Source organism: Sus scrofa, chromosome 16, assembly GCF_000003025.6.
Source record: "Sus scrofa isolate TJ Tabasco breed Duroc chromosome 16, Sscrofa11.1, whole genome shotgun sequence".
Taxonomy (NCBI): domain Eukaryota; kingdom Metazoa; phylum Chordata; class Mammalia; order Artiodactyla; family Suidae; genus Sus; species Sus scrofa.
This window is the reverse complement of record NC_010458.4, coordinates 18526902-18546493: the sequence shown is the minus strand read 5'-3', so window position 1 is coordinate 18546493 and position 19592 is coordinate 18526902. Positions and strand designations below refer to the sequence as shown.

The following is a 19592-nucleotide window of genomic DNA, read 5'->3' as shown; positions in this document are numbered from 1 at the left end:
CTGCAGAGGGCAGAGTTTCCTCTGTCCCAGCGGCTGCCTGTGTTCAGGATGATCAGAGCTTCAGTCAGGTTCTGAGGGCTCTTCCATCCCCGGGATGATCTGGTCAGAGCACTGAGGATAGCGCTGTAGGGAATATGGAGAAGGGCAGGCCTCTTCTGAAGGTGAGAAGCTCCTGGCACAGCCCCAGGGAAGAAGACAAAGACGTGGACCTATTGCACTGGTTCTAAGACAGAGTCAAGTTCGCTGGTCAAGGCAGCATACAGAGTCCAGATGCTTAGAAATTCAGAAGTGGGAGTTCCCGTCGTGGCGCAGTGGTTAACAAATCCGACTAGGAACCATGAGGTTGAGGGTTCGATCCCTGCCCTTGCTCAGTGGGTCAGGGTTCCGGCGTTGCCGTGAGCTGTGGTGTAGGTCGCAGACGCGGCTCGGATCCTGCGTTGCTGTGGCTCTGTCGTAGGCTGGCAGCTGCAGCTCCGATTCGACCCCTAGCCTGGGAACCTCCATATGCCGCGGGAGCGGCCCAAGAAATGGCAAAAAGGCAAAAAAAACAAAAAAGAAATTCAGAAGTGGTCTAGTCTGGTGCCAGTAGTCCCCAAGGAAGATGTCAAAGAGGTGGTGGCATTGGGTGTAGACCTTGCTGGATAGAAGATTTAGGGACCAATGCCAAGCCAACAGATAGAAAATGGCAAGAGCTTGTTAAAAGTTAGATTATAATTCAGTGTGTTTTACTTGTTCATTTCTAAATGGCTGACATTAGGAGTTCCTTTGTGGTGCAGTAGGTTAAAAATCCGACATTGTCACTGTAGCAGCTCAGGTCCCTGCTGTGACATGGGTTCAATCCCTGGCCCAGGATCTTCTGCATGCTGCAGGCATGGCCATAAACAAATACATAAATAAATAAATAAAATTTTAAAATGGCTGATTTTATGTTATGTGACTTTCACTTTAGTGGGGTTCGTATGTTGTTTGTCTTTTTAGGGCTGTACCTGCAGCATATGGAGGTTCCCAGGCTAGGGGTCTAATCAGAGCCATTGCGGCTAGCCTACGCCAGAGCCACAGCAACGCCAGGTCCGAGCCGTGTTTGTGACCTACAATATAGCTCATGGCAACACTGGATCCTTAACCCACTGATCGAGGCCCGGGATCGAACCCCAAACCCCATGGTTCCTAGTCGGATTGATTTCCGCTGTACCACGCCGGGAACTCCTCACTTTAGTTTTTTAAAAAAACAACATGAGATAGCTCTTTAGTATTGTTGAGCTAGATAAGAATTCTCATGGTTCAAAATCCAAAGATTTAAAGAGTGTACAGTAAAAACTCTTCTTACAGTCTTTCCTGCAAATGTCCAGTTTCCCCTTCTAAAGGTAATTAAGGCTATAGTCCCCTTTAGATCTATCCAAAGCTCTTCTCTGCAAACATCTTTATTTCCATCCTTTTATATGCAAATGTTAGCCTACTCAGCGAGCTTTAGGGCACCTTGCTTTGATCACTGACTGTATCTTGGCTCTCACACCTTAGATGCCAACTCTCTAAAAACGTCCTTTAATCCTCACAACAATCCCATGATGTAGATGCCATTATAATCTTTATCATCCTCATTTTTTTTCTTTTTTTTGCCATTTCTTAGGCTGCTCCTGTGGCATATGGAGATTCCCAGGCTAGGGGTTGAATCGGAGCTGTAGACACCGGGCTACACCAGAGCCACAGCAACGCGGGATCTGAACCACGTCTGCAACCTACACCACAGCTCACGGCAATGTTGGATCCTTAACCCACTGAGCAAGGCCAGGGATCGAACCCGCAACCTCATGGTTCCTAGTCAGATTCGCTAACCACTGAGCCACGACGGGAACTCCATCCTCATTTTTATAGTGAGAAAACTGACGTCAAAGAAGACAAATACCTGACGTTGACACATCTCATGTGTAGAGGCAGGCCTTAAACCCAGTCAGTCTGACTCCAGAATATTTGCTTTTACCTACTAAACTTCACAGCCTCTACTTAAAGAATTTTCTCATTCTTTTTTTAATTTTTTTCACAGAGGCATAATATACCATTGTGTGGCTGTACCATAATTTATTCAACCCATCTCAACTAAAGAACCCTTAGGTTTTTTCCAACATTCTGCTGTTACAAAAATTGCTGCAGTAAGCTTGGATAGATAGCATTTCACCTGGATCAGAGTCTCTTCACGATATATTTTTATTTCATTTTTTAATTTTTTTGCTCTTTAGGGTCACACCCGTGGCACATGGATGTTCCCAGGCTAGGGGTCAAATTGGAGCTACAGCCGCCAGCCTACACCACAGCCACAGCAATGCCAGGTCCTTCACCCACTGAGCAAGGCCAGGGATTGAACTCACAACCTCATGGTTCCTAGTCAGATTCGTTTCCTCTGTGCCACAAGGGGAACTCGTCTTCAGGGTACATACATTTTTTATTATTTATTTATTTATTTATTTACTTAGTCTTTTTAGGGCCACATCCGTGGCACATGGTGGTTCCCTGGCTAAGTGTTGAATCGGAGCCCCAGCAACGTGGGATCTGAGCCGTGTCTGCGACCTACACTGCAGCTCATAGCAACACGGGATCCTTAACCCACTGATCGAGGCTAGGGATCGAACCCACAACCTCATGGTTCCTAGTCAGATTTGCTTCCTCTGCACCACAGTGGGAACTCTTCTTCAGGATACATTTCTTAGAAGCAAAGTTCCTGACACAGTTTTTGATGGATAATGCACAATGGCCATCCCTCTTGCCCCAGCCATTTACATCATTCCCCCAGTAATGGATGAGAATCTCTGTTTCTCCAGTCCTCACGGAGGGCTTACTTAATATTGCAGCCCCCAATAAGTAGCAATGTATTAGTTAAAGAGGAGACCATCTCTGCCCTCCAGAACTTCCAGTCTCGGAGTTCCCATCATGGCTCAGTGGTTAACAAATCTGACTAGGAACCATGAGGTTGCAGGTTCGGTCCCTGGCCTTGCTCAGTGGGTTAAGGATCTGGCGTTGCCATGAGCTGTGGTGTAGGTCGCAGACGCAGCTCGGATCCTGAGTTGCTGTGGCTCTGGCGTAGGCTTGGCAGCTACAGCTCCATTCGACCCCTAGCCCGGGAACCTCCATATGCCCGAGGGAGCGGCCCAAGAAACGGCAAAAAAGAAAGACAAAAAAAAAGAACGTCCAGTCTCATTGGGAGAGGCTGGAAGACAAGTCACAGCAGACCATCAGTAAACTTTTATTTAATAAATGAAAGAATCAGACAAGTAACTTATGTTTTTATTGCCAGTCTGGGTTCTTGGACTCTTTAACCAAAAGAAATTGATAAGAGGCCAGATGAGAGAGTGAGAGCAAGGAACAGGTTCCCTTGCTCACTCTTTGAGGAGGTGGTGAGCTGGTCTTTTAAAAGGGTGAGGGTAGGGATGGGTGGGGCCAGAGGGGTGGCTTAGGTGGTCTGCCCACCCCCTTGGCGGTGCTGTGTGCAAGGTGCCTGTGCAGTATTCTGGGTTTTGTTTGTTTGTTTCCTTTTTTGGCCACCCTGGGGCATATGGAGTTCCCAGGCCAGGGGTCAGAGCCACAGTTGTGACCTAAGCCACAGCTTTGGCAATGCCGGATCCTTAACCCAGGGGATCAAACCTGGGTCCCAGCACTCTCAAGACCACTGATCCCTTTGGGCCACATCAGGAACTCCTGCAGTACTCTGCTTTTGCTCCCCATTCCTCAGAAGTGGCAGTTGAGTTTTGGCCTTTTTCTATCTTGTTGTTTAAAATTTGCTCCAAATGCACTTTGTGCGCCACAGTTATTTTTAGTTTCTTTGTATTCTGTTGCTGAGGAGAATTCGTCCAGGTGCAAGCATGGCAGGAAAGGGTCGAAATCCCTGCCTGTCTCATTGTAAAGAAGACAGATCATAGAGTGGGCTCATCAGAGTGGCCAGTATAGGCTGTGTGTTTGTGAAAGAAAAAAAAATTCACCAGGAAGTCCTTGTTCATAATCACCAAGTCTCCCGACCAGGCGCCACAAGATTGAGAACAACCCAAGCACTTCTTAATCCAGGTCTATGCCTCACCATCTTCAGAAGAGGGGTAGGAGACCCATGGTCACAGCAAGAAGTTAAGGAATTTTCTATTTTCAGTGAAAGAAGAGGGTAAGTCTTTAGATATGGACTATTTGCTAACATTGGAATTTGGAAAGTGGCCATTAAACAACATGTGCATTTTTGTCCTTGAATTTATTTGTTTTTCATTCATTCATACGTTGCTATTTTTTTTAAAAATCAGGGAGTTCCCGTTGTGGTTCTGTGGGTTAAGAACCAGACTAGAATCCATGAGGATGTCTGTTAGATCCCTGGCCTCGCTCAGTGGGTTAAGGGTCAGGCGTTGCCTTGAGCTGCAGCGTAGGTGGCAGATGCTGCTTGTATCCTGCATTGCTGTGGCTGTGGCATTGGCCAGCAGCTACAGCTCTGATTCGACCCCTAGCCTGGGAACTTCTTTATACCGCAGGTGGGGCTCTAAAAAGAAAAAAAAAAAAAAAAAAAAGAAAAAAAAATCAGGTCCTAGTTTGTATCCAAGCGATTTAAAGTGTAGACTTTATCTCCGATGCTGGAGTTTGAACTCCTGTTTGCCCTCTCATCCCACCCCCTGTCTAATCAATTGCTATCCAGGCTGCTTTTTATCTAATAACCTTTCATTCAGGTGCAAATATTATTGAATCCCTGCTATGTGTGTGGTACCTGTCAGATAAGGCTGAATAACACCCACAAGTAGGCTGCTTCCAGTGACTCTGAGGAGAAGATGCAAATACTCAGCCTTAACTCTCTGCCGGAGGAAAAATATCTCCTCCTCCTGTGGGAGTGCGCTGTTGGCTTCAGTTTTCTGTGGGAAGAAATGGCCCTGCCTTTTGTCTGGCACTCATTTCTGTGTGAGCTAAGATTTGTGCCTATTTATAATTCTCCAAGAAAGCTTAGGGCAGCATTAGGAGAAAGGAGTGACCTTAAACTATTGTGTGTAAATTAAAATATTTCAAAGTCTAGGAGCTGCCATCTGTGTTTATTAATAGATGGGGAATTATTTGACCTCAGCATGACAGGAATTTTTCAGTCAGTTGGGAGGGACTCTCCCAAGGAGATTTGATCCACACCCTAAAGATCAAGTGAAAATGTGCTGATAGCTGGAGAACCTTAACAGGAAGATGGAAACAGATGGTAGCTTTTTCTCTGTCCTCACTCCCTTACTTTTCCCTAAAGAAAGTGTGGGTTTTCATCACTGAGTCGAAAGTGCCCCGGAAGCAGCCAGCCATTCAGTCTTTAAAAGTGTTCCTCCTGTGCTGGCTATAGATTTCTGAGAGTGTATGGATGCAGTGGTTGTGTCAAGTTTCTAGAATCATCACTTTGCAAACCCATTTGATCACAAATGGATGCTAAAGAGCAGAATAAAGTAATTATTATAAACCATTAAAGCAGGATGTTTTGAAGGGAGGGTAATTCAATGTGGTGGATTAGAAATAAAAGCCATTATTTCTAGTCCGAGGGTTGGGCGCATGTTAAAAACAAAAACAAGAAGTTCAGTTTCTAGCCTCACTCAGCAGGTTAAGGATCTGGTGTTGCTGCAAGCCAAGGTAGGTGTAAGTCGCATATGTGGCTCAGATCTGGCATTGCTGTGGCAGTGGCCGGTAGCTGCAGTTCCGATTTGACCCCTAGCCTGGGAATTTCCATATGCCTTAGGTTTGACCATTAAAAAAATAATAATAAATAAATAAATAAAATTAAAAATAAACATTAAAAACAAACAAAAAAGGAAACAGATGCCTTTGTTTAACAGGTGCCTTGGCTGATCACTGGGAGAAGTCACTGTGCTTCTCTCTCTACAGTCCTGGAAAAGGGGTAAATTGTGTCCTGCTCTCTAGGACTGTACTAAGGTCAGCCAGCACCTATTTAGTTCTTGCTGCCTACTAGGCATCACCTGGATTATCTCATTGAAGCTTCATAACAATACTCAACCAGCTTGATGTAATTATTATTGCAGTTACTATCATCCTAGATAGAAATAGAGGCACAGAGAGATGGAGTAACTTCTCCAAGTTCACAGATAATAAAGGGCATAGTCAGGGCCAGTGCAAAATGAAGATTGTGGAGTCCTGGCCCAAGACAAGGAAGTTAATTTCCCTTCCCATAGACGGAATGGGGGTGTGGGTCTGACTTCCATGGGATTGGAGCCTGACCACATTTGGTAGCTGCAGGGGAGTGGTTGAAAGGCCCTGGCCTGTTGCCATAGAGCTGCCAGCCTAGGGCAGGGATGGCTGCTTACACCACCCAGAGACCTGGAACGGATTGGGGCCTGTGACTGACCCTGACCACCTTGTCAATGTTCAGGCACTCATGGGGGCTAGGAGTTCCCCTCTGTCAATGAGGCCCGACTGCAGCTCCAAGAGGTCAGCAGTAATCTAGGTCTGGCTGGGGCAGTCCAGGGTGCCAGGGCACAGTGGGCACACAAGAGGACATAGAATGGCACAGGAGCTGAGGCTGCAAGACCCCTTCATTGGCTCTACTGTCACATCAAACTTCACTTAAAAAACACAAATTTGGGAGTTTCCATGGTGGCTCAGCAGGTTAAGAACCTGACTAGTATCCATAAGGGTGAGGGTTTGAGTCCTGGCCTCACTCAGTCGGTTAAGGATCCTGTGCTGCCATGGCTGTGGCGTGGGCTGGCAGCTGCCGCTTGGATTCAAACCATAGCCCGGGAACTTCCATATGCCACAGGTGTGACCCTACAAAGAAAAAAAACAAAAACACAAATTTAAAGGTAAAATGATTCAGGATTTGAAGACAGAAGCCACAAAGCATTTAAACCCCAGCCCTTCTAAGTGCAAGTCTTGTGTGACTGCGCTAGTTGCATGTCTGAGAAGCAAGCCCTGGCCACAGGCGGCCATGCTAACATACTGACTATGGTGGAAGAACATGAAAAATTCAAAGTTCTTTGAGAAGTAAGAAAGTAAAAATTTGTTCAGACTGTAAAAATATGCCCTGCCATTTCACTTTGATTGTTTTTTTTGTTTGTTTGTTTTGTCTTTTTTTTTTGCCATTTCTTGGGCTGCTCCCTCTCGGCATATGGAGTTTCCCAGGCTAGGGGTCTAATCGGAGCTATAGCCACTGGTCTACGCCAGAACCACAGCAACGCAGGATCCGAGCCGCGTCTGCCACCTACACCACAGCTCACTGAGCAAGGGCAGGGACCGAACCCGCAACCTCATGGTTCCTAGTCGGATTCGTTAACCACTGCACCACGACGGAAACTCCCATTTCACTTTGAAAAGTAAAAACTTCTGCGAAATATAAAGTAATACTATTAGTCTCCACAAATAACGTCATTCCCAACACCTCCCTAAGGTATATCTTTCAAATGAAGTCTGACTTGGCCTTCCCAAAGAGAATTGACCATTCTTTTATTGGGCTTCTTCCCAATTTGTATAATTATAATGTTCAGAACCTGGGCTTTGGAATCAGACACACCTGGGTTGGAATCCCAGCTCTGTTAGTGACTTATTATGAGATCTGGATAAATTACTTGCATTTGCTCTTCCACCTGAGAACCAGGATAATGTAATTCAGGGGTGGCTCCAGAACTGCAGTATCTGATAGGCTGAAGGATGGCAATCTGGTTGAAATGAGGCCACAGGACTTGTCCTGACCTATGTGTGCAAAAGTAAGCACATTCATTTTCGCTTAGAGTTTATGTTTATTTGGAGTGGCTTTGCTGGTGACCATGGGGCAGTCATGGAGAAGAAGAGGGTAAAGAGCCATTGATGGACTAGAATGCTTAGCAGGGTCTGATAGCGAGAAAATTAACTGCAAATATTTATTATTAGTTTTTTCCACTAGACTGAATTTCTTTAGAGCTGGTCCTGTCTTATTCATCTGTGTCTAAAACTATGCTTAGCGTCAAATGTCTAATGTAAATGAATTTTCTTTACAATCTTCACTAAAAATGAGGGTTTTATCGGAACTGGAGAAGGCAGATGAAAGACACCTCTTAAAGGCTTTGGTCATTCTGTTAGAAACACAGAGAAACAAACACAAAAGTTTAGAAAAATGAGGTCGACAAAGTCTTTTATGATCAAATATTTAAACCTGTTCCTAGATGCCTCTTATCACTTGGTTTGTCTAATTCGCATTCGGTGATATCTGACACCGCGCACTTGGGGAAATTTCATTCCAAAATGGCAAGAGAAGAGAACGACTGCAGTAAATCAAAGCTCACAACTCAGTGACTGCAGAATCTGTGGGCGACTGCGATGTTCTTACTATCCAATCGCCGAGGAGTCCGGAGAGAACGCTCTCTGGATTGGTCAGAGGAAACATCGCTCCAGGTTCATTCAAAGGGGCTTGAAGTGGGGGCTAGGCCCGCAGAGCCTTCTGGCCAATCAGAGGACGCATGACGGCGGGCTTTGCCGAACATAAGGAAAGGGACCTATCTCGGAAGGCGAGTATCCGCCAGTCAGCCCCGCAGGTCGGGAGCGGAGGGGGCGTGGCCTCCGGCAGCGAGTCCCAGACACCCTCGGCCCCCGTGGAGTGGGCGGGGCCCGCGGGCCTGGGCGGGGCGAACGGTGTCAGCGGCTGAGCCGGATGCGGGCGGCGCCGCGGCCGCCGCGGCCCTGGGGATGGGCGGAGCCCCCGCCGCCAGTGCTGGTGGCCGCTGCGAGCGGCCGCCTTTGCTCCCGCGCGTCGCTGCTTCTCAGGGCGGCGGTATGCTGGGGAAAGGGGTAGTCGGCGGTGGCGGCGGCACCAAGGCGCCGAAGCCCTCCTTCGTGTCATACGTGCGCCCAGAGGTGAGGAGGCGCCGCGCGGGCGGGGCGTCGGGCAGGAGCGGCCGGGGCGAGGGGCGCCGGGAGCCCCTTCCCTGCCGCTGGAAGGGCCGCGAGCGCTTCCTGCCGGTGTCCGGGAGGGAAGCCGGGCAGGGTGAGATCCCCAGGGGCGCGCTGGGCCTCCCCGCCGACCCGGGTGGGGATCTCCCGGCGCAGGCAGGCAGGTGCCCGAGTGAGGGCCCGGCTCTCTGGCGACCAGGTGAAGGGGCCCGAGACGGGGAGGTACTGCGGCCCTCAAGCTCCTGGCTACAGTGGAGGGGAGCTGGGGTTTGGAGCACCGCGGGAGGGGAAGGGTTGGAAGGGTCTGGACCCCCGTGGGGACCTGCCCAGAGCCTGCAGTCCGGGTGGGTCTGCCCTGCCCTTGGAATTTCTCAGCGAGCGTGTAGAGCTTGCTTATCTTAGCAGCTTGCTTCTGAGTGCTATTTGATGCCGCTGGTGGGATACCGTGCACTGCCTCCCGCCTCCCATCAGCACTGCAGGGAGAAAATGTGGGTCGGTCCCAGCCTCAGTCAGTCTCTGCCTCTCCTTGTGAATTCTCCGTCGCTTCTTCCCGCTTTCATTTCACCCCTCACCATCACCCTTTCGACGTCCTCCAGGAGTTTACTGTCAGGTTCATTCATTCATTCAGAAAATATTTTTTCAACTCCTATTCAGTGCCAGGCACTGTTCTAAACTGGGGTATACATCAGTGAACAAAACAAAGATCCCTGTTGTTCTGGATCTTATCTGAGGGAGAGAGGAGTAAACGACAGATAAAATACATAAAAGTAAATGATATGGCGTATTAGAAGTTGAAAAGTATCACGGGAAAAGAAAAGACCCCTCTTTCCTCCTTGTACAGTGGCATTTGAGCAAAGACTTGGAGGATGCTTGGGATCTGAGGTGCAGGTGGAGCGAAGAGTCTGGAGTGTTGGAGGGGCATCAAGGAAGCCGGACCTGCAGAATCCGGTGGGGGAAGGGGAGAGTCAAAGAACAGGAGGTTAGAGAGGTTACAACTTGTAGGTCATGCTGAGGGCTTCTTGAGCAATAGCTCCCAATCCGAATACCTAATTAGATGTGTTTTCATTTTGGATTTCTCCAGGTTTTTTCCTGCTCCTCTCTCAGCCCTTTAATTAGCCCTGTGCAGGCACACTAGAAGACTCTTGTGCTGTCTTTCCACTTGGGTAAAGCAAAGGCAGGTGGGCTATGGATGGGCGGTCTTGATCTGGGACTGCTTCTCTAAGACCACCTGTGGCCCAAAGCCTTTGCATATCTATCTTTAAATTCAAATGTGTCTTTCTTTCAGTGGAGTGGACTTATTTTTAGCCCTAATTTTAAAATAAAAACCACTTCCTTTGTAAATGCTTGATAAGGAGTCAGGGTCATCTTGAGTTTTCAACAGGCTCCCCTTATGTGTGGAGGGTAAGTCATGTGGTCATTTTCTCTTTGTGTCTTTTTTTTTTTGATTGAGCCCTGGTTGAAGTACAACTGATCTTTTAACCTTTCCTCTTCAGTGAGATTAAGCTATAAGTGGAAAGTCTTCTGAAATGTGGCCAGAGTTCAAGAATGTTCAAATTTTTTATCCACCAAGGGCACATGTTGTAATTAGACATGTTTTCCCTCTTTGCCCACAGCACCTGATATATTTCCTTTGAGGAATAATTAGGGAAGGGGAAGGGTTCAGCCCCAGCATAAGCCCAAAGTGGTCACATCTTTCAGATCCTTAAAGTTGGCAGTTTTGTTATCGTGCAATAAAACACTACTGTGTAGACACTATCATTCTTTGTTGAAATCTGTCTCTCAGAATAGTTACTAACAGAGGGTAAGGCTCTGACCTAAATTGTAGATGATTTTCAGAAGATAAGGGAATGAGGGAGTGAAAAGGCAATTTGTTTTTAAGTACAGCACAGCTTTCGCTAGGTATTACATTATTAGAAATGCGTGTGTGTGGCTTCATCATGTAGCCTATGTGCCTCTGAGAGCCTTGGGTGGAGTAAACTTCTCTTGGCTCAGTTAATAGGAGTCCTACGGACACTTTTCTGAAGCCTGTCATTCTGCTGTTTTCTATTCCTTTGCCTCAGAGTGCCTTCACCTTTACTGCCTCTTGTGTGTTTTCCTTTCATTTACTTCTTCACATGCCCTTTGCTTTTGTTAGCTGGGAAGTCACAATTTCTCAGACACCTTTTTCATGGTAGATCACTGAGCTACCAGAACAAGCTTCACACCTTCATGGTGTAAAGTGCCTTGTGCCTGGTGGTGAACTTGTTCTTGGCTGATCAGATCTTGGAAGGTTCAGCAGCAGCTGCATTCTGTATGCCGAAGAGGCTATCAAGGGTCAGCACTTAACTGTTAAAAACAGAAGGCTTAACTGGGTCAAGTATTTGAACGTGATGCTTTTAAACGTGATGGCTTTTTTTTCCCCCCTGTAATCAGAAAGGATTGGCATTGGACAGCCTAAAATGAGGGTAGGAGTTACCTTTACCTGTTAAAATTGGATCTCTGCCACAGTAACTTGGCTCTTGTGTCATTGATTCTCCTAAATCAGTGAACGTGAAAGTTAAAAAAATCCCCAGCTGTATTTTAGGATTTTTGGTCATGTTTTATAAACTCTGCCTGGAGGGCTGTGGCAGTATATTCTGTAGATGGGAAGCCCATGGTTCTGGAAGCTGAGGTGAACAGGAGGGAAAGAACTGGGTGTATCTTGGTGGTACCTGATGCTAGTACCTAAAAACATCTCAGCATCTCCACCCTGGCTCAGCCCCAGGCACAGGTGCAAAGGATGTCTGTGCAGGGAACCCAGGGTGCTGGTCCGTGTTTCAAGGAGGTTATAGTTTGAGTACCAGATCCACTTTTCTTGTTAAATAAAACACCTGTGTGAATTATTATTTCAGTGGTCATAAGGGTTCATTGTAGAAAAACAAGACAACAGAGATAAGCAATTTTTTTACAAAAAAGTTATAAGCTTGTCAATAACAGGCATTTCAAGTTAGACCCCTTTTCTAATTAATAGAAACACAGTGTAATGGGGAAATGTTTAGTAGCACGAAGAGCCCAAGAAAGTAGTGTGGCTTTTAAAAGGTTTTCTAGTTAGTCACTTTCTCTGGTGCCGAATGACAATTCTGATTCTTTAAGACTAGCAGTTCTCTGCTCGGTTACCTTTAAATCGTAAGCACTGGTTTGGTAATTCATAGCGGTTAGAGATGCTTCGTGTCTGTACCTGGTGGCTTAAAAATAAAGGACCCTTAGGTGATCCTAAGAGAAAGTTCTGATTTTGCTTTGTTTTACCTCCCCCCCCTTTTAGGGCCACACCCACAGCATATGGACGATTTCAGGCTAGGAATTGAATCAGAGCTTCGGCTGCCAGCCTGTGCCACAGCCACAGCAATGCAGGATTTGAGCTGTGTCTGCCACCTCCATCACAGCTCACGGCAATGCCAGATCCTTAACCCACTGAGCAACGCCAGGGATCGAACCTGCGTCCTCATGGATACTAGTTGGATTCATTACTACTGAGCTATGACAGGAACTCTGAGAAAGTTCTGATTTAATAAGAACTGGTTCCATTGTGATAAGGGAGCTGAATAAAAGCTTCAGGCTGCTCTTGTGTTTTTCTCTGAAACTAAGACCAGGAAAAATTTGGCTTTTAGAGTCTGCTGTAACTAAATACATTCTAGAGTACCTGATATCACTTATTTCTCAGTGAACATATGTCCTATATAATATAATTTGCTGGTTGTGAGAGGTCTTGGTCTCAGTTTTAAGTCTAAAAATTATTATACTGTATGACACTGTATTAACTATTTAATGCCTTTATGCATGAGCATCTTATACATAAAATTGAATTATGTGCCCATATTTGTGTGATAGTCCAACTATGGTTAAAGTGTACTTTCTAGTAGAGTCTAGGTCAGTGTTTGCCTTGAATGTGCTAGTAATAGTTACTAATTACTTAATTGTGAATTTTTAGATTTGGAAGAGAATTGAAAGATGATCCACTGCACCACTGTGCTCTTCCTCTGTTCTGCGGATGTGGAAGTGAAGCCCTGGGGGGTTTATTGTCCTGCCCAGGGGTACAGTGTTATTGCAGAACAGAGTTAAGAACTGTCTTCTGGGGCCAGCAGTGCAGGTGGTGAAGCCAGACCCAAAGGAGCTCAGGAAGATTTTTTTTTTTTGCCTTTTTTTAGGGCCGAACCCACAGCATATGGAGGTTCCCAGGCTAGGGGTCCAATCGGAGCTTAGCCTCTGGCCTACACCACAGCCACAGCAACACTGGATCCCAGCTGCGTCTTCGACTTACACCACAGCTCACAGCAACGCTGGATCCTTAACCCACTGAGCAAGGCCAGGGATCGAACCCGCATCCTCATGGATGCTAGTTGGGTTGGTTAACCGCTGAGCCACGATGGAAGCTCCAGGGATTGTGTAGATGTGGGGAGAAAAGGCAAGGAAAGATGTGAAGATTGAGAAGTATCCAAAAAAAAAATCCAGATTTGAGAGCTGATTTTTTTCCCCTTGATCCTTATTTACAGCCATTTCTTTTGGTGAGGAGAAGTGAACCTCTGCTCTTGTATTCTTCCCAGAGCTATGATGGAGGGTATATATCAGAATGAAAAGAAAAAAAAGAAGAGAGTTGACTGATATTCATTAGGCATTTCTGCCGAGGAGATGCTCACCTCATTTCTTCCTCAACGATCTGATGTGACTTGGTGGATACTACTGTTATCTCTCTTTTTTTCGTTTCTTGCTTGGAAAGTGAGACCCGGAGAGGTTAAGTACCTTGCTCAGGGTCACAGCTGGCCCGGGTTGGTCTGACTCCTGGTCCATTCTCTTATCCCTGTCTTTGTGAGCACAGGGAATCTTCTTAGTGAGACAGGCGTATAGGTCTGCCTGGGGTTTGTGCCTAGAGTGCTTTCACATTCCTGCTATTAGCAGCGGCTGCTTTCTTGGCTTTTGTTAGGTTATCCACCAGGGTACTGTGAGCAGATAGGGGGCTTGTTAGAGATAAAGCCAATTTGTTCAACAGATTCACACCTGCTAGAACCAGGCACTATTCTGGATGTTGGGGGATCCAAAGGTGAAATGATTGAGATTACTTTTTGGTGGAACACAATGGTATTGGGGTCCTACCTTTGGTGACTTTGTTGGATCAAGGACAAGAGGAGATTGGTTTATCCTAAAACAGACCTCCTTCCTCAGTCTTAGCAATACAAAATACCTTTTAAAGCAAAAACCTAGATCTGTTACTTTAAGACTGTAACTTTTTCTCCATCGCAAACTAATTTTTCTTTTTTTTTTTTTTTTTTTTTTTTTTTTTTTTTTTTTTTTTTTTTCTCGCTATAGACTATTATACTTAACTGCCTCCAACCAAACTGGATCAGCTTCTCCCCACTCCCCCCTCCCTGCCAACCCCCCCTCATCTTCTTCCCCCCCACCCCCCTTTTTCAATGGCAGAATTTTCTCCTTAGCTTAGATGTCATTGAGAGTGATTTAACAGGCCATTAAAGGACATTAAAAGTTCTTCCAAAAGTGACCACTTTCTTAGCTGTGGCTTTAGCCTGATCCTCCCAGAGCTTCCGCTTTTTCTCTCCTGCCTGTACTTCCTGCGGCATCTCCCTGGGTCCTGTCCAGCAGCACACAGCTTCTGCAGATGGAGCATCAGATGTCCTGAGGCTGTTGTCAGGCAGCACTTCCTGCGGCCCATCAAACAGTTGCCACATGGACAACCCCCGTCTTAGCTAGCCGCTCTTCTGCACCCTTCTTCCATCTCTGAGGTTAAAACCAGGGCTTGTTATCAAAGTCTTAGCTATGGGGAGCCCATGGTTAGAAATGTTAAGTTCTAGATCCTTCTCTGAACATCCTCAACAGAATGTTTGATGTTCTTTGACTACTTCTGCATGAATCCATCCTGTGTCACAGAGTGTTGTAGAGAGAACTTGATTTTTAGGGGTCAGAATTTTTTTATCACCATAAAAGATTTATACCTTGTGTTTATGATAAAGACAGTATAATAAAGTTGCGGACTTTGGAAGTTAGAAAAATTTAAATTAGCCTTAATTATGCTAACATAACCAAAGCAATTATTTCCATTTTTTAGTATGTCCAGACTTTGTCCATTTATGTCATAGGTTGTGCTCATAATATGTGCAGAAGTTTATAGCCCGCCCAGTGCTTGTTAGGTACGAGGGTGGCACCGCTGATTCATTGTTGTAGAGCAGAAACTTTGAGTTGTTTCTCCAGCAGTGAGCCTCCCTCAGTTTCTTAGCAAGTTAAGCTTGTGACTTCTGCTGTGCTTTTTTTTGAGACAAAGAACAACAGTGGGTTTGCAGTTTAATGAATCCTTCAAAATAAACCTCTTGAGGGATTTCTCTTGTGGTGTAGCAGGTTAAGGATGCGGCATTGTCATGCAGTGGGCTCAGGTTGCTGCTGTGGTGAGAGTTTGATTCCTGGCCTGGGAACTTCTGCATGCTGCAGGTGTGGCCAAAAACAAATAAATCAATAAAATAAGCCTCTTGAAGTAGATTAGGAGGTAGGAGTGAACTGGAATAATTCTTATAACCTCAGAAGATTTTTTTGCTGCTTTGGAAGGAAGAAGAGAGTAGGTAGAAATGGAGGCCTCTAGGAGGGAGCAAAGCTGTCCAAGAGCTGGGAGGGCCGCAGGGCCTCCCCCTTCCCCTAGTGCCCTCTGTGTACCTGGAGTGTCACACCCCAAGGAAAGCCAGCACTTGTCATCTCTGTCGCTTGCTAGCTGTGCATGAGGCCAGTCTTTGAAGCCTCGGTCAAGCCTCAGATTTCTATTTGAAAAGTGGGAATAATAATTCCCATCTTACCTGGTAGGTGTATGTGGACATTTATGAATCTGAAATGTGATTATTCAGGCAAAGGGTAGCCTTCAGTAGATGTGGGCTAGTGTGGTTTCTATTAATCAGAAGCACCTGGAGGGTTTCAGAAAGTACTTAATCATCAATCTTAGAACACAGAAATCTTTCCCAGCTAAGGTATTAATGAAAGTGGAATATTTAGTTGTTATGGTTGTTGCCATGGTATCATGCTAGAAAAGTGCACTGTGAGCTAAGTCTTTCTTAGAGTATTTTTTACTATCTCTGAAAGTTTCTTTTCCTCTTTTCTTTGTTCCTTTATATATTTGAGAATGACTTGATTATATTTACGATTGCAACCTAATGAGAACATTTAGTAGTAGACTTCTTTCACTGTTAACATTTGGCTTTGACATTGTGCTAGATTCATTCTGTGGACTTACTATTTTACCTTTTCCTCCATTTCTGAGTCTCTCCATCCTAGGTCATATTTTATCACATCTGGTCAGTGATGTACTTAAGATATTAGTAAGTAAAAGCAAATTACCTCTTGGAGTAATATTTCTCTTTACCTACTTTAAAGGCAGTTGCCTGACCGTGCTGTTTTGATGTTATATATAAATGCTTTTCCCTCCTGTGCCCCTTGATCATTCTTTGTAGACCTGGCTGGTGGACATCCTTTCAGAGGTGGCATTTAAGCCCTCACTTGTTTGCTTTGAGAGAATAGTGGGGCTTCAGCCAGGAGAAGAGCAGGGCTTGTGTATGGAAGCCATGGCCCCAGCGGTGAAATATTTTGAAGTCTACCTTTCCTTTGCTACAGATCACCAACCCTTGATTCAGGTAGTGGTCCTGGGCTGCTGCTGCTGGATTTTTGCTTTTGTGTTTCCTGAGAGGGTTTTTTGAGATTCCTGTGAATACTTTTGAAGGGAATAATACCAGTTTTTTGGATGAAAAAAATTTCACTTTTCCTACCCTTTCTCCATACATAAAATTGAATTCCGGTTTTGCTTTAATCCCTTGAGAGCCACTTCCCAGTGTGACTTTACCTCTCTGAGCCTCCCTTTCCTGGCCTGTCATGTTGGATGCCCATCTTCCTAGCAGGCTTTTTTTTTTTTGGCCATACCTGCTGCATGTGGAAGTTCCCAGAGCAGGGATTGAGCCCAGGTGGCAGTTGCTCCCTGCACCATAGCTGCAGCAAGGCTAGATCCTTAACCCACTGTGCCACAAGGGGACTTCCCCTAGAGGCTTATTTATTTTGAGCATGAGAAGAAATACCACGGATACCCAGTTCAGGACCTGACACATGGCAGATACTCAATAGCTGCCAGATACTGTTATTATAACAATAACTTGAATGGGAAGAATTACAGAGTGCGTAGCTACCATTTGCTAAGCACCGTTAGAATTAGGAGTGAAAGAACAGGCAGTCTGCACTCAGGAGGTGCACATTCTGCTGGAGAGATGGTGAGTCGACAGATGGCCGTGATGCGCGGAGGTAGGTGCTGCCTGTGGCTGAGGGAGGCGTGCACGGATGCTCTGAGAGTGGCGCAGAGGAGGGCCACTGCGGCAGCATCTGGCTTCCTGGGAAGGCTGCGTGGGACTTGGAAAGGGCAGCGCTGCAGTGGGCTGGTGTGCAGAGGAGGAGGGTGATGCCATGGGCAGGCAGGAGGGACAGCTAGGTTGTAGGCGTGTGGAGACCAGGTGGTTGGAGCATCTGTCCTCATCCCTTATGTAAGGTGTGTGCTGGGGTGCAAGTGAGGCAAGTCTTGCAGAGTGGAATCCAGGGCCCTGCGGGGACATGCAGGTCCTTTCTTCCTTTCTGTGGGTGCTACTTTCCAGGTCAGCCTGCTCTTGGTGAGCCTGCAGGCAGCCCCTTGTGCTCAAATACCATGGGAAAGCTACTGCCCAAGGCTTTGAGCTCCTTGCCAGCTTCTGCTGACCTGGTATTTACACAGCAGTTCTGGAGGGGGACCAGGAGGGGAGACACAGAAGGCAGCGCCACGTGTTTCTGCAGCTGCTATTGGCCCATCAGTGAGCTTCCATGGCAAGACTGGCCACCCCGCAAAGTTCTCCTCTGGTGCAGTGGGCTAAGGATCTGGTGTTGTCAGTGCAGCGGCTCAGGTCGCTGCTGTGGTGCAGGTTTCATCGCTGGCCCGGGAACTTCCGAAAGCCATGGGTGTGGCCAAAATAAAAATAAAAAAGACTGACCGCCCCATGACTGCCTGTGACATCTTTCTTCCAGTGCTTGTACACTTTCTAGCACTGCCCTCTTCATGTTGCATGTAGCATGGAGGTTAGGAGTGTGCCTTTGGATTAGAGCTTTGCCACTTGCGATAGAGATTTAGGCTGCATGTGTAACTTCTCTGAGCCTCAGTTTCCCAGTCTGTGAAATGGGAATGAAAGTAATACTGTCTAGCCCATAAGACTGTTGTTTGTCTTAAGTGAGGCCATCCATGGAAAGCTGCCAACACAGTACAACTTGGTGTGTAGTAAACACTCGTGAAATGTTAACTGCTGTGGTTGCAGTTACTCTTCACTCCAGAAGCTGCAGTGTGTGTGTGTTTATTGCTTGGGCCACCAGAGCAGGTTCCGGTTGTGGCCAAGATGACCTGTATTCCCTTCCAGCATTGTTCTTCCCTTGCACTCTCAGAGGCTTGTGTCTGGAGCCAGGTATACCAGCCTCTTGTCAGACCTGCTGCACCCACAGTGTGTGAGTTTCCAGCTACCCTTGTGCAGTTCTTTTCCACTGAGTTATTTCATGGATTCCCTCTCCGTCCTCCTAGAGCAGTATCTTCCCTTGTCTCAAGGCTGCCAGAAGGACCTGGAGTTTGGGTAGCATGTTAGCTCCTGTGCCTTACCTCCCATTCAGCTCCACTTCTCTCCTTCTAGCTGCTGCCAGTGACCACCTCTCTCCCCAGTCACGTGGGGTACAAGCCAGTCACAGTCCCCAGAGTGCCCTTTGAGGGAAGCCTTTGTGGTGGTCTGTCTGTATTTGCATTGCCACTCTTCCAGCATCTCCTCTAGTGCCTGGTACCACTGACCACAACTGCTTATCTGGTCTGCTTATCTGGTCTCTCCACCTGCCACTGCCACCTTCTGCATCCCCGCTTCCCCACACACCCTCATATCATGGCTGGGCCCCTTTTGTCTTTTTGTTTTTTTGGTAGGGCCACACCCGAAGTGTATGGAAGTTCCCAGGCTAGGGGTTGAATTGGACCTGTAGCTGCCAGCCTACGCCGCAGCAACGCTGGATCCCAGCTGCGTCTACAACCTACACCATAGCTCACAACAACACTGGATCCTTAACCCACTGAGTGAGGCCAGGGATTGAACCTGTGTCCTCATGGATACTAGTTGGGTTCTTTAACCACTGAGCCACAACAGGAACTCCATGGCTGGGCCCCTTTTGGATGTAGCCTTCATGTGTCAGTTTCTTATTTGCATCCTTGATGCCCCCTGCCTCTTCCACTGGTCCAAATCTTAACACACTTCCCAGGCTCACTCCGGTTTCCCTGCTTCTGTTTTGCTGAAAGAGCAGCAGCTTGGATTTGGGAACCAAGGCTCTGGCTGTTTCTTTTCTGCATGTCCTTGAGGGAGCCCCTTTACCTTTTTGGGTCTCATTTCCTGATTTATAGAGTTGGATTAGGCAAGTATTTTGGTTTTTATTTTATTTTTTATTGTTGACATACAATATTAGTTCAAGTGTACAGCAAAGGGAATATTTTAGATATATATATGTGTGTGTGTGTGTATACACACATATATCCATTCTTTTTCCCACGTAGGCAGGTGTTTTTAAACATATTTTGTGCAAGGACACACCATCCCAAGTCCTGCTTTAGAGATTCAGATATGACCCAGGGGTGGGGAAGGGTGTGTGTGTGTGTGTGTGTGTGTGTGTGTGTGTATGTGTAGGAACCTGCATTTTTTCCCATTAACTGTGAT

At 46.5% G+C, this 19592-nt stretch overlaps 1 protein-coding gene across 1 annotated transcript in view; it reads left to right on the top strand.

Moving 5' to 3' along the window:
* Positions 8601-19592, top strand: part of MTMR12 (myotubularin related protein 12) — a 76774-nt gene continuing 65782 nt past the window's right edge. The window contains 1 exon segment of the mRNA XM_021077144.1: positions 8601-8817. Coding sequence (XP_020932803.1) covers positions 8650-8817 — 168 coding nt within the window. The 5' untranslated portion in view covers positions 8601-8649.